The sequence below is a fragment of the Silurus aristotelis genome, assembly GCF_946808225.1.
Source record: "Silurus aristotelis genome assembly, chromosome: 6".
Classification (NCBI taxonomy): Eukaryota; Metazoa; Chordata; class Actinopteri; order Siluriformes; family Siluridae; genus Silurus; species Silurus aristotelis.
In genome coordinates this window covers 3,419,081-3,431,247 of record NC_139579.1, presented here as the reverse complement: position 1 = coordinate 3,431,247, position 12,167 = coordinate 3,419,081, and the positions used below count along the sequence as shown (strand labels likewise).

The window sequence follows — 12,167 nt, the reverse complement described above, 5'->3', positions numbered from 1 at the left end:
CCACCCTTATCTGTGTGTAGTCAAATAAAGCAAGGTTTCTCGTGTACTAAGCCACTTCCTGTTCAAGCTTTGGCCATGCAGTTTCAAAACCCCAAAATAAATAAAAACCGGTAAGCAGTGTATATCTGTGTGTGTGTGTGTGTGTGTGTGTGTGTGTGTGTGTGTGTGTGTGTGTGTGTGTGTGTGTGTGTGTGTGTGTGTGTGTGTGTGTGTGCACAATTGTGCATTAATAAGTATTTGCATGACAAGTACTTTTGTTTACTAATTCGCTTTCTGTCACGTGTGTGTGTGTGTGTGTGTGTGTGTGTGTGTGTGTGTGTGTGTGTGTGTGTGTGTGTGTGTGTGTGTGTGTGTGTGTGTGTGTGTGTGTGTGTGTGTGTGTGTGTGTGTGGCCCTCACAGAGACCCATTAGCATGTAACTATGTCTGTGTGTGTTCATGAATATGTGGGTGTATGTTTGTGTGCAAAGCATTTGTGTGTAATGTGTATATTGAAATGGTGATGTATTTACATGTATAGATTTAAATGTTATTGTGCGCACACATGCAGTTTACACTTTCTAATTTGTTTTTGGTTTTGTGTGATGACCACAAAAACTGACTATACAAAGTATACACACATATACACAGTGTCTCACAAAAGTGAGTACACACCTTACATTTCAGAAACCATTTAATTATTTCTTCTCAAGGGACAATACTATAGAAATGAAACTTGGATATATTTTAGAGTAGTCAATATGCAGACGTCTTCCTGTAGGTACCCTGTTGGCGGTTGTTGGTAACCCGGGCCTTGATGGATCCGGTATGAATTTCTGATTCGTGATCCGCATATTTGATTTGGCACATGTTTTACGCTGGATGTCCTTCATAACACAACCCTCCACATTTATCTGGGCTTGGGACCGGCACTAAGAGTGCACTAGCTTGTGCAACCATAATGGTGGGGTTTTACACACACACACACACACACACACACACACACACACACACACACACACACACATGTCATTAGATTAGTGTGCGTGTGCGTGTGTGTGTGTGTGTGTGTGTGTGTGTGTGTGTGTGTGTGTGTGTGTGTGTGTGTGTTTGCATGTTTTGTCTTTTATTCTGTCTCGCTATGTCTCAGTTTTTCTGCTCGTAATATGTCACCTCGAGCCTTTTGAAGTGGCTTGAGCTGTGTTGTTTGAATTTTTCCTTTTTTTTTCTTCTTTTTTTTTTTAAGCATGTGCTGTTAAATGGTTATAGTGTATATAGTCCATAATATTTCTGTCATGGATGCATCAATATATAGATAAAGGTGATTGAGTAGGCATCTCCAATGACAAATTCTGTAATTACAAATTATTCTCTAAGTGTTGTGATGCAATTAAAATATAACCAGCAACTGCAATCAGTAAGGGAATCATTTACCAGATGCGCAAGGTGCCGAATGCGACGAGTCCTGCATGCTGTAAAATGCCACCCATGCAAAACTGTATGATGGCCTGTGGTTAACCTACAAAATGCAAGAGCAACCATTTCCCCCTTAAGTAACAGAGTTTCTCATGACAACACTCATCAACAAGATCTCCATTTTTGTGAACTTACACACTGTATAACCAGTAGGTAATCAGGAAGATTAGCATAACCTGCTAGAAAAAAATGCCACAGCAGCATTTTTGGAGGACAAGTTGCTAAGAGCAACACCAAAGCTGTCTTCACACTTTTTTTGTTTTAAAAAAGTGCTACTGGAGAGCATTTTGTGCTGATGTGATGTGTCACACATTGTAACTATAACAACGCTGCTAGATAGTTAGTCACATGTACAGTACAGACCAAAAGTTTGGACACACCTTCTCATTCAAAGATTTTCTTTATTTTCATGACTATGAAAATTGTAGATTCACACTGAAGGCATCAAAACTATGAATTAACACATGTGGAATTATATACATAATTAAAAAACGAAGTGTGAAACAACTGAAAAATGTCGTATTCTAGGTTCTTCAAAGTAGCCACCTTTTGCTTTGATTACTGCTTTGCACACTCTTGGCATTCTCTTGATGAGCTTCAAGAGGTAGTCACCTGAAATGGTCTTCCAACAGTCTTGAAGGAGTTCCCCAAAGGATGCTTGGCACTTGTTGGCCCTTTTGCCTTCACTCTGCGGTCCAGCTCACCCCTAAACCATCTCGATTAGGTTCAGGTCCGGTGACTGTGGAGGCCAGGTCATCTGGCGCAGCACCCCATCACTCTCCTTCTTGGTCAAATAGCCCTTGATGCCTTCAGTGTGACTCTACAATTTTCATAGTCATGAAAATAAAGAAAACTCTTTGAATGAGAAGGTGTGTCCAAACTTTTGGTCTGTACTGTATCAAAAAGCAAGAGCTTGTTCAGGCCCATTATAAAAGCATCACTCTGCTAATACATTTCTATTGAGCAGCTCTGAACGTGGAAACATCTTGAAAATCAGTTTAAGGATGATAGGAATTCAAATAATCACTCTGTGCAGCCGTGCTGAGCTGAAAAAGCAGCTCCGAATGTAGAGTCTTGATGCAGATAAGCTACAAGAGCCTATGTGAAGAGACTCAGAAATAGCATTCAAAAGTTCTCCATTGTCCAGATCTCTGTCTCATCAATAACGATTTTCTTCCCACAAAACCGACGTATTAACGCTTATTTCATGTGAGCGCACCGAACTTCTCTGCTACAACTGCAGCCGCTCCGTGTGTTTCCAATTACCGTGGAGATAAAAGTCCTGATTTTCCCTCAGCAGCACAGAACACACATGAATTCTCAGCCTGCTGTGGGAAACCACAGTGCACAAATGTTAGCGATTTGCAGCGCACATATTACCGCTGATGATTTTGCTTCGAGTTTGCTTCTTTTAGAAAAAGATTTCCTGTTAGCGTTGCGTGCTGTGTTACTATAGTGAAGTGACCAAGTATTCGAACAACAAGACATTTCTATGATTAGCGTAAAAACACAGAACCTGCCCAGACTTGTCCTGGTGTGTCTGTACAGTATGTCGTGTGTTTGCTTTTACTGCTCCTGGTGGAGTTTATATAATCATATGAGTTTAAGATTAGGATTGTAGACATGGGGTTGTAGTGTGTATGTGTGTGTGTGTGTGTGTATGTGAGGGGACAGTGTTTAATAATGCAGGGGACGAGTTTTTTTGGTTGTTCGTTTTTATGAAATGACACAGTGAAGATTGAAGTCAAGACAAAATTGTATTAAATCTGCATAAAATGCGGTGAAATTCGGGGAGGCGAGAAACCCTAAACCTCTAGTCCTGAAAATATCCATATTAGCCTTGAACCACTTCCCAAAACAAAGGGTCTCCTCTACAGTAAGACAAAAGTAAGACCTCTACTAAAGACAGTAAAAGAAAACAAAACAAAACAAAAATACTTTAACCAAACTCAGTATTTATTTCTTTTAATTAATTATTTTATTTAAAGGCAAGCGTCTCTATTATACGACTGTATGTTACTGTGTAAGTCGAGATTTTTTAAAGGGTTATTATTAGACAGTGTAAGTAGCACCACAGTAACACAAGTAAAGATAAAAGATTAAAGAATATAAAGTGGTCTGGATTGGCTTTTTTTTAAATGATACATATATTCCAGATCCACCGTTTTTCAGTAAATACAATTCACTTATTCACTCATTTATTGCTGTACAATGAATACAGGGGTTCAGAAACTTCAATAGAAATGTATATCAAATCATCTTATCTTTCAGTTCAAATAGTTTGTTGCAAATCTTTAATGCTAACCATCGAGGCTGCACCAGTGGCTTTTGAAATCTGTGGAATTATACTGCATATTGAAATTTTTGGTATGAAAATCTTAATATTCTCCAATAATATTCCATGTTTTTGGCTTCCAGTGAGTGTAATAATTGTACAACATCCATGCGTCCATCCCTCCATCCATCCATGAATCTATTCATCCACTTTCTATATCATTTATCCCACAGGCCACAATTCCACACACTACAGACATTTAAAAAATATATATATTTCCAAAGTCTACAATGCATGTCTTTGCACTGGCAGAGGGAACTGGAATACCTGAAGGAAACCCTGAAGCAACGGGGAAGAATCTCTATAGTTACACACCCAAAGGTGTGAGGCAAACCAGCTAATCGCTAATGCTTCAGTCACAGTGTGAAATTGCTTTAGAAACACTGGATATGTATAGGAATGACCTATGATACAATATACAGCATGTTCTGTGTAAGTCGAGATACCACAAAGCTGTATTGCATAAAACAGGATGCTGCGACACTGCTATAGTCAGTACTTTCTTACTTTCTGTTGGTCACACTTCTTCATGTGGTACAAATTTACAGGTCAGATTCACCAAACTTGAACTTTGGAACTGAGAAACGTTGTTTCTGGTCTTCATGCTTATGAATAGAAGTCAGTGGAGCGAAAAGTGGAGTGGGACCAAGGCCTAAACGGCCATAAAATTAAATAAATAAAAAAACAACAACAATATAACCAAGAAAATTATACAAGAAAATGTCTTTTCTCCATTCTGTTCATATGTATTTAGATTTTATTCATGCCTACATTTCCTATATTAACTGCCATTAATTTCCTTGTTAAATGATCCTGTATTGTCAATATTGTGATACAAAAGAAGAACTAGATCACATGCTGGACACTCTGATGCTGTCGTGTTCCTCATACATTTTGACTTTCCCATAATCTGTTTTTTTTCAGTTTTTCCATCAACGATATTTATGTAATTCATCAAATCAATACGAAACATCTGATCGTTAAAAAAAAAACATTAATCTTATCCCTGACTGTATATCTGTTGATGCAAAACAGGAAGCTCAGAGCTTATTACAGTATGTAAGATAAAAAGATAAAAAGAAATAAATAGATTGTATGTATAACTGTTGAAGGTTTGTTTATACAAAACCCAATGTGTAACCGCACCAGAAAGTTATTGGAGATTATGATACATTCATAAACGTGAAGTTTCCGTGGGGAAAAAGTGCTAGAATCATAGCATAGATGAGATTAATGATGCATGAGTGGAAAAAAATGTTCAGCCAACAATTTAGGAGGAATGAATAAACTGCTATGTTGCAAATCTGCTCATATACTGTGTATGAATGTATATATATGTGTCTGTGTGTCTGTGTGTGTGTGTGTGTGTGTGTGTGTGTGTGTGTGTGTGTGTGTGTGTGTGTGTTTCTTGAATTCTGTGGTTTATAAGCTGCCTGTTGGTTTTTTTTGTTTGTTAAATAATTCATTGTTAATCATTTTAGATTAATAAAGTATTTGATACATTTGCTCATATTCAAGATATGTTAATTTAAATATGTTAATTTATCATATTTTTATTTGTATAGCTCTGGTGGTGCAGAGGATTTTCTCTATCATGATATGTTTTCTGTGTTTTCAGGTATTCTAAGGAAAATGGTCATTAAGATGATGTTATGCAATTATGCTTGTTTTCCCCTTATGTACAGTAATTACTTAAAAAAAACAAAAAAAACTATTAAGGACTTTTAAACAAAAAATACAATCCATGTATGCAACTGCATACTCACCCCCTGATCTGAAATCATACTAAATATACAATCTACAATCAGTTTTAATGAGCCAGTATTAAAACCATGAGGTTTCCCTAAACAATAATGTCCTGTACATGTTTTTATAATTAAGGCCATGCAGTTAAGTCAAGTCAAGTCAAGTCAAGTTTATTTGTATAGCGCTTTTCACAACAGACATTGTCTCAAAGCAGCTTTACAGAAAACAACAGTGAAGGTGAATGGTGTGCGTTTGTCCCTGATGAGCAGCCGTGGCGACAGTGGCAAGAAAAAAACTCCCTTAGATGATATGAGGAAGAAACCTTGAGAGGAACCAGACTCAAAGGGGAACCCATTCTCATATGGGTGACATCAAGAGTTTGGTCATAAATCTTTCAACAATACAGAACAATTTGTGATCATCATAGATCCAGCATCAGCTTCTCCATGCCAGGGCCTTTAAACAGTAGGAGATAATGGTCTGTGATGTCATCACTCTGGGGTAAAATATCTATATCAGTGACGTCTGCTCCGTAGGATATTATTAAGTCTAGTGTGTGGTTAAAACGGTGGGTTGGTCTGGTGACGTTTTGTTTAACTCCAAAAGAGTTTAGTAAATCGACAAATGATAATCCTAGGCATCGTTTGCAACATCTACATGAATATTAAAATCTCCTACAAGCAGCACTTTATCAAAACTGATCAAGAGGTCTGAGAGAAAACAAGCAAACTCATGAAGAAAATCAGCGTAGGGTCCTGGGGGTCTGTACACGGTGACCAGAGCGAGTTTTCTATGCATCTCTGAAAGTGCAATTTTAAGAACGAGCACTTCAAATGATTTAAAGCTGAATCCTAATTTCTGACTAACATTAAGAGAAGCACTATAAATGGTTCCTACACCCCCCCCCCCCACGACCAGTCTGACGGGGCTCATGCTTATAAACATATCCTGACGGTGTCGACTCGTTTAGACCCATATAATCACCTGGTTTAATCCAGGTCTCAGTGAGACAGAGTGCTGAGAGATTATTCTCTGTGATCATCTCATTTACAATCAGTGCTTTGGGTGCAAGTGATCTAATGTTTAAAAGACCGAACTTTAGAACTTTGTTGTGTTTGCTTATCTGGCATTTTTCAGTTTTAACTGCAATTAGATTATTTCTGGATCTTGTGTATGTAATTCTTGGTTTTACTACACGAGGAATAGATACGGTTTCTATAAACTGGGCTGTGTGTGAACTTGTAACTATTTGGTCTGTAGTATGCGTGTTCTGATAGTTGAAGATTTCTTGATGTCTTACCAGTCAGATGGTGTGAAGTATCCTAGAGATGTTATCTGATAGCACTGCTGCTCCAACTCTGCTGGGGTGCAGGCCATCAGGGCGGAAGAACCTAGGACGCTCCCAGAAACAGTTCCAGTTATTACAAAGAGAAGTTTATGTTCTCGACACCATGACTGTAACAATTTAACCAATTTACTAATGCACTCTAAGCACATTCACATAAATAAATTGTAACAGGGTAGACACTGAATTTAATACAAAGCATTGATGTAATGAAAAACGTCATATATGCACATGTATATATATATAAAATTACTTGTGTATGTATATATGTATGTATGTATGTATATGTATATATATGTGTGTGTGTGTGTGTGTGTGTGTGTGTGTGTGTGTGTGTGTGTGTGTGTGTGTGTGTGTGTGTGTGTTATTTATTGTCTTGTATTTTTTCACTTCTAGACGTGCTGCAGGATGTTATAAATCTCACCAAAACTAAATCTGAACAAAAAAATAGCAAAAAAAAAAGTCATATAATTTGCATATGGCTTTGATCTAAAATGTTGCAACAATGCTGCTTTAAAGCTCTTCCTCTTGTGTTACATTTTCCCCACAGTGCTCTGTAGTGCCCCTTTGTGGCAGATCTGAGAAAAAGCAGTTAAAATGATTCTTACATTAGTCTGAGCCTTCTCTCTCTCTCTCTCTCTCTCTCTCTCTCTCTCTCTCTCTCTCTCTCTCTCTCTCTCTCTCTCTCTCTCTCTCTCTCTCTGTATCAGATTGCTAAGCTCCGCCTGCAGCTCCAGCGCACTAAGCAGGGAGGAAGTCGGCATATTAAGGACAGTAGGGAGCTTCTGTCTCCCCTCCACTGCTGCATCTTCACCACCACACACACTACCAGCAGTATGTCCAGCCAAGCCACGGTGAGCACACACACACACACGCACACACTCACACAATCACACACTTACTACCAGCAGCATGTCCAACCAAGCCACGGTGAGCGCACACACACACACACACACACACACACACACACACACACACACACACTCACTCACTCACTCACTCACTCACTCACTCACTCACTCACTCACTCACTCACTCACTACCAGCAGTATGTCAAGCCAAGCCACGGTGAGCGTACACAGACACACACACACACACTCACTACCAGCAGTATGTCCAGCCAAGCCACCGTGAGCGCACACAGACACACACATACACACACTCTCACTCACTCACTCACTCACTCACTACCAGCAGTATGTACAGCCAAGCCACTGCAAGCACACACACAAAAACACACAAACACATTAGCAGCAACATGTCAAGCTAAGCCAAGGTGAGCTCTCATAGAGACACACACATACTGTACAAACACACATACACACACTACCAGCAGCATGTCCAGTCAAGCCACTGTCAGTGATATCACACACACACACACACACACACACACACACTCACTCACTACAAGCAGTATGTCCAGCCAAGTCACAGTGAACACACACACACACACACACACACACACACACACACACATACACTGCCAGCAGTATGTCAAGCCGAGCCAATGCAAGCACACCCCCCCCCCCCCACCCACACACACACACTACCAGCAGCATATCCATTCGAGCCACTGTCAGTGATATCGCACGCACGCAAACACTACCAGCAGCCTGTCCATTCGATCCACTGTCCATGATATCACACACACACACACACACACACACACACACACACACACACACCCCAGTAGGATTTCCAGCCAAGCCATCACACATAGAGAAGTGTAATGTGCAAGTCCTTCGATAAGGAAATGTATTTGTAATGTTAGATTTATCTAATCATGCATATACATTAATTCTTTACTTGAATAAACATTAAATAAAACTTTGATGAAACCCTTTTTGTTCTGTCTGCTCAGTTATGAGGAAAACGTTGAACATTGAAGAACAGTGCTGTTTTATTTCTAGGTGATGTAGAATTAATATTGTAATACATGCTCTCCAGTCTCCCATGTCGAAGCCGGCACAGATGACCCTGCCCAACATCACTGTACCGAAACCGTCCATCTCACGCGTGCCCAGCAGCATGGAGGGCATCAATCACGAGCTGGAGAAAGTCTTTATTAAAGATAACGGAGAGAAGGAGGAACTAAAGGTATCTATATGGCACATGAGATACAGTCTGATGATTAAAGATATATATAAAGTAAACGTTTGGTGAAAGGTTGGTGTGGTACAGAGGCCACACCTCCCTCACAGGGACTGTGGGTACAGGGGCCACACCTTCCTTACTGGGACTGACTGATACAGTGGCCAGGCCTCCTTTACTGGGACTGAGGGTACTAAGGCCCCACGTTTTTTTGGGGGGACTGAGGGTACAGAGGCCATGCCTCCTTTACTGGGACTGAGGCCACACCTCTTTTGTTGGGACTGACTGATACAGTGGCCATGCCTCCTTTACTGAGACTGAGGGTACAGAGGCCACACCTCCCTTACTGTGACTGTGGGTACAGGGGCCACACCTTCCTTACTGGAACTGTGGGTACAGTGGCCATGCCACTTTTACTGGGACTGAGGGTACAGAGGCCACACCTCTTTTGTTGGGACTGAGGGTACAGAGGCCATGCCTCCTTTACTGGGACTGAGGGTACTGAGGCCACACCTCTTGGGACTGACTGATACAGTGGCCATGCCTCCTTTACTGAGACTGAGGGTACAGAGGCCAAACCTCCTTTGTTAAGACTGATGGGTACAGTGGCAATGCCTCTTTGACTGGGACTGAGGGTACAGAGACCATACCTTCTTTACTGGGACTGACAGTGGCCACACCTTCTTTACTGGGACTGAGGGTACAGCGGCCATGCCTCCTTTACTTAAATTTACAGATACAGATGCTACGCATTCTTTACTGGGACTAATGAGTACAGAGGCCACACCTCTTTTATGTTCTTTACTGGCAGTAAAAGTCACATCTCAATCACACTTCCCTTTTTTAATGCCTAACAGCCACAGATCTGCCTCTGCCTCTTACCCACTCTCAATGTCTTTCTTTCTATTTCTTTCCTTTTGCCTTTCTTTTTCTGCTCTCCCCCTCTTTCTGAAAGGCATTGGAGGTGCCTGATGGACGCCGTGCCCCATTTCCTCCTCAGCAGCGGAGCAGCAGCAGTACGTGCGGTTTGGACTCTCAGACCCCGGCAGTACTCGGCCGCTCCAGCAGTTGCTCCAGCGCATCGCCATGTCCGGTAGGATCACACGACGGCAGCCCATACTCTAACGACGAACTCCTCGACGACCGAGACAAAGGTTAGGGGGACACATCTTTTCATAATTATCTGTTAATACTTACATTGATTCTGTGCAGAAGTGTAATATGTGTCCTGGGATTGCTCTTTTTTTACAGATAGCGGCAGCAGCTCTCCTCTCCCCAAGTTTGCCTCTTCACCCAAACCTAACAACAGCTACATGTTTAAGCGGGAGCCTCCTGAAGGCTGCGAGAAGATCAAAGTGTTTGAAGAAACGACGTGAGTGTAACCTAATTTTTTAAGCCTGTAGGTAGAGTATTTCTAAAATACTCTACCTACTTGGCATGAATGCTGCATAAGAAAGTAATAAAAGTGAGTTTACCTCACAACAAACAAAGGTTACGAATATAAAAAAAAAAGTATTATTTCTTTCAGGTCGAGACAGTCTTCTACCACTCCCCTCTTCTCCTGCCCCGACAAAAACAAGGTGAACTTCAACCCCACTGGCTCAGCTTTCTGCCGTGTCAGAATGCCTGGCTCTCTGCTTCAGCACTCGGCCTCCCAAGCTGAAGAAGTAGAGGAGGAGGAGGAGGAGGAGGGAGGACACCCCAGTGTTGTGACCTCCTCGGGCATGCACTCCCTGCTCCATCCCACTCAGGTCTCCATCAGCACCAGCACAGAAGATCCGCCAGAATCAGATGCCGCATCTCCGTCCCAACAAGAGGCCCCACACACAAACTCAGAACTTTGCAGTTAGCTCGAGTTGCCCAGAGCTGGTCTCTGTGGCACTTTGTGCCCCTCATAGGGTGACTAGATGCCCTCATTCCCCTTCTCTATCTGGACTCAAACTTCACCATCTGCATGTCGATGTGACACACAAGGTTCCGAACACAAGAAAAACGCTCCACTTCAATCTGTCATCACGTCTGCCCCGTTTTCTTACGCACTGTTACTGACAGGGACTAAAAGGCTGAAAGGCTTTTAATGTGCGAGTGTGCAGGCTGTTTTTGGAACAGCACCACAGAAGCTGGTAGGAGATTATATATACATATATAAAATATACTATTAATGTTAAAATAAATTGTGTGAGGGTTTTATGGACCACAAAATATGCAAATGTAGGTTCAATGTTAACCTTAAACGAAAGAAAGAAGAGTGGGCTGTCATTTTTTTTTTTCCCCACAGAAGTCCCAAGAGGCGGTATTCTTTTCACTCTATCCACGAAATTAAAACACTGTTTTGTGCATTAAAAGAAACTATTTTGATTAGCTTTATTTTGTAGGAATAACAGATCATTGCCTCAATGGAACTACTTTCAGAGGAAAAATTGAGTCAAAATGTCAACAACAAAAAAAAAAGCTGTGGATAAAAACTGTTGAAGGTTTCATACCACTGACCAAGTTTGGAAACAGACCACCAAGAACTATGCTAGCTAGCTAACTAACTACCCATTAGCTGTGCTTTGTGTCTTTTTAAAAAAGGTTTTATTAAATATCTCAGCAATCTATCTGACATGAGGATTTTCAAAGCAAAGTAATTCAGAAATCTTGTCAGGTTAGCTCAAATTTGCTAGTCATTTTGTTAGAGACATTCATGATCACGCCTGTCAGAAATTCTCCCAGATTTTATATTAGCTGGTTAGTTAGTAGTAACTAGCCACAACGATTATGAACAAAATTCATCTTCTTCTTCTTCTTCTTCTTCTTTCGGCTGCTCCCATTAGGGGTCGCCACAGCGGATCATCCGTCTCCATACCACCCTGTCCTCTATATCTGCCTCTTTTACACCAACTACCTGCATGTCTTCCCTCACCACATCCATGAACCTCCTCCTTGGCCTTCCTCTTTTCCTCCTACCTGGTGGCTCCATCTTCAGCATTTTTCTACCAATATAATTCATGTCCCTTCTCTGCACATGTCCAAACCATCTCAATCTCGCCTCCCTCACCTTGTCACCACAACATCCTACATGTGCTGTCCCTCTAATAAACTCATTTCTAATCTTGTCCATCCTCGTCACTCCCAACGAAAACCTCAACATCTTCAGCTCTGCTACCTCCAGCTCCACCTCCTGTCTTTTACTCAATGCCACTGTCTCTAATCC

At 41.2% G+C, this 12,167-nt stretch overlaps 1 protein-coding gene across 1 annotated transcript in view; it reads left to right on the top strand.

Annotated features, from left to right (window-relative positions):
• Nucleotides 1–11,320, top strand: part of glcci1a (glucocorticoid induced 1a) — a 43,171-nt gene extending 31,851 nt beyond the window's left edge. The window contains exons 4-8 of the mRNA XM_083544326.1: nucleotides 7,591–7,734; nucleotides 8,828–8,977; nucleotides 9,927–10,125; nucleotides 10,223–10,343; nucleotides 10,500–11,320. Of these exons, the coding sequence (XP_083400452.1) occupies nucleotides 7,591–7,734; nucleotides 8,828–8,977; nucleotides 9,927–10,125; nucleotides 10,223–10,343; nucleotides 10,500–10,821 (936 nt within the window). The 3' untranslated portion in view covers nucleotides 10,822–11,320. The remainder of the gene's footprint in view (nucleotides 1–7,590; nucleotides 7,735–8,827; nucleotides 8,978–9,926; nucleotides 10,126–10,222; nucleotides 10,344–10,499) is intronic.
• Nucleotides 11,321–12,167: the final 847 nt, after the last annotated feature.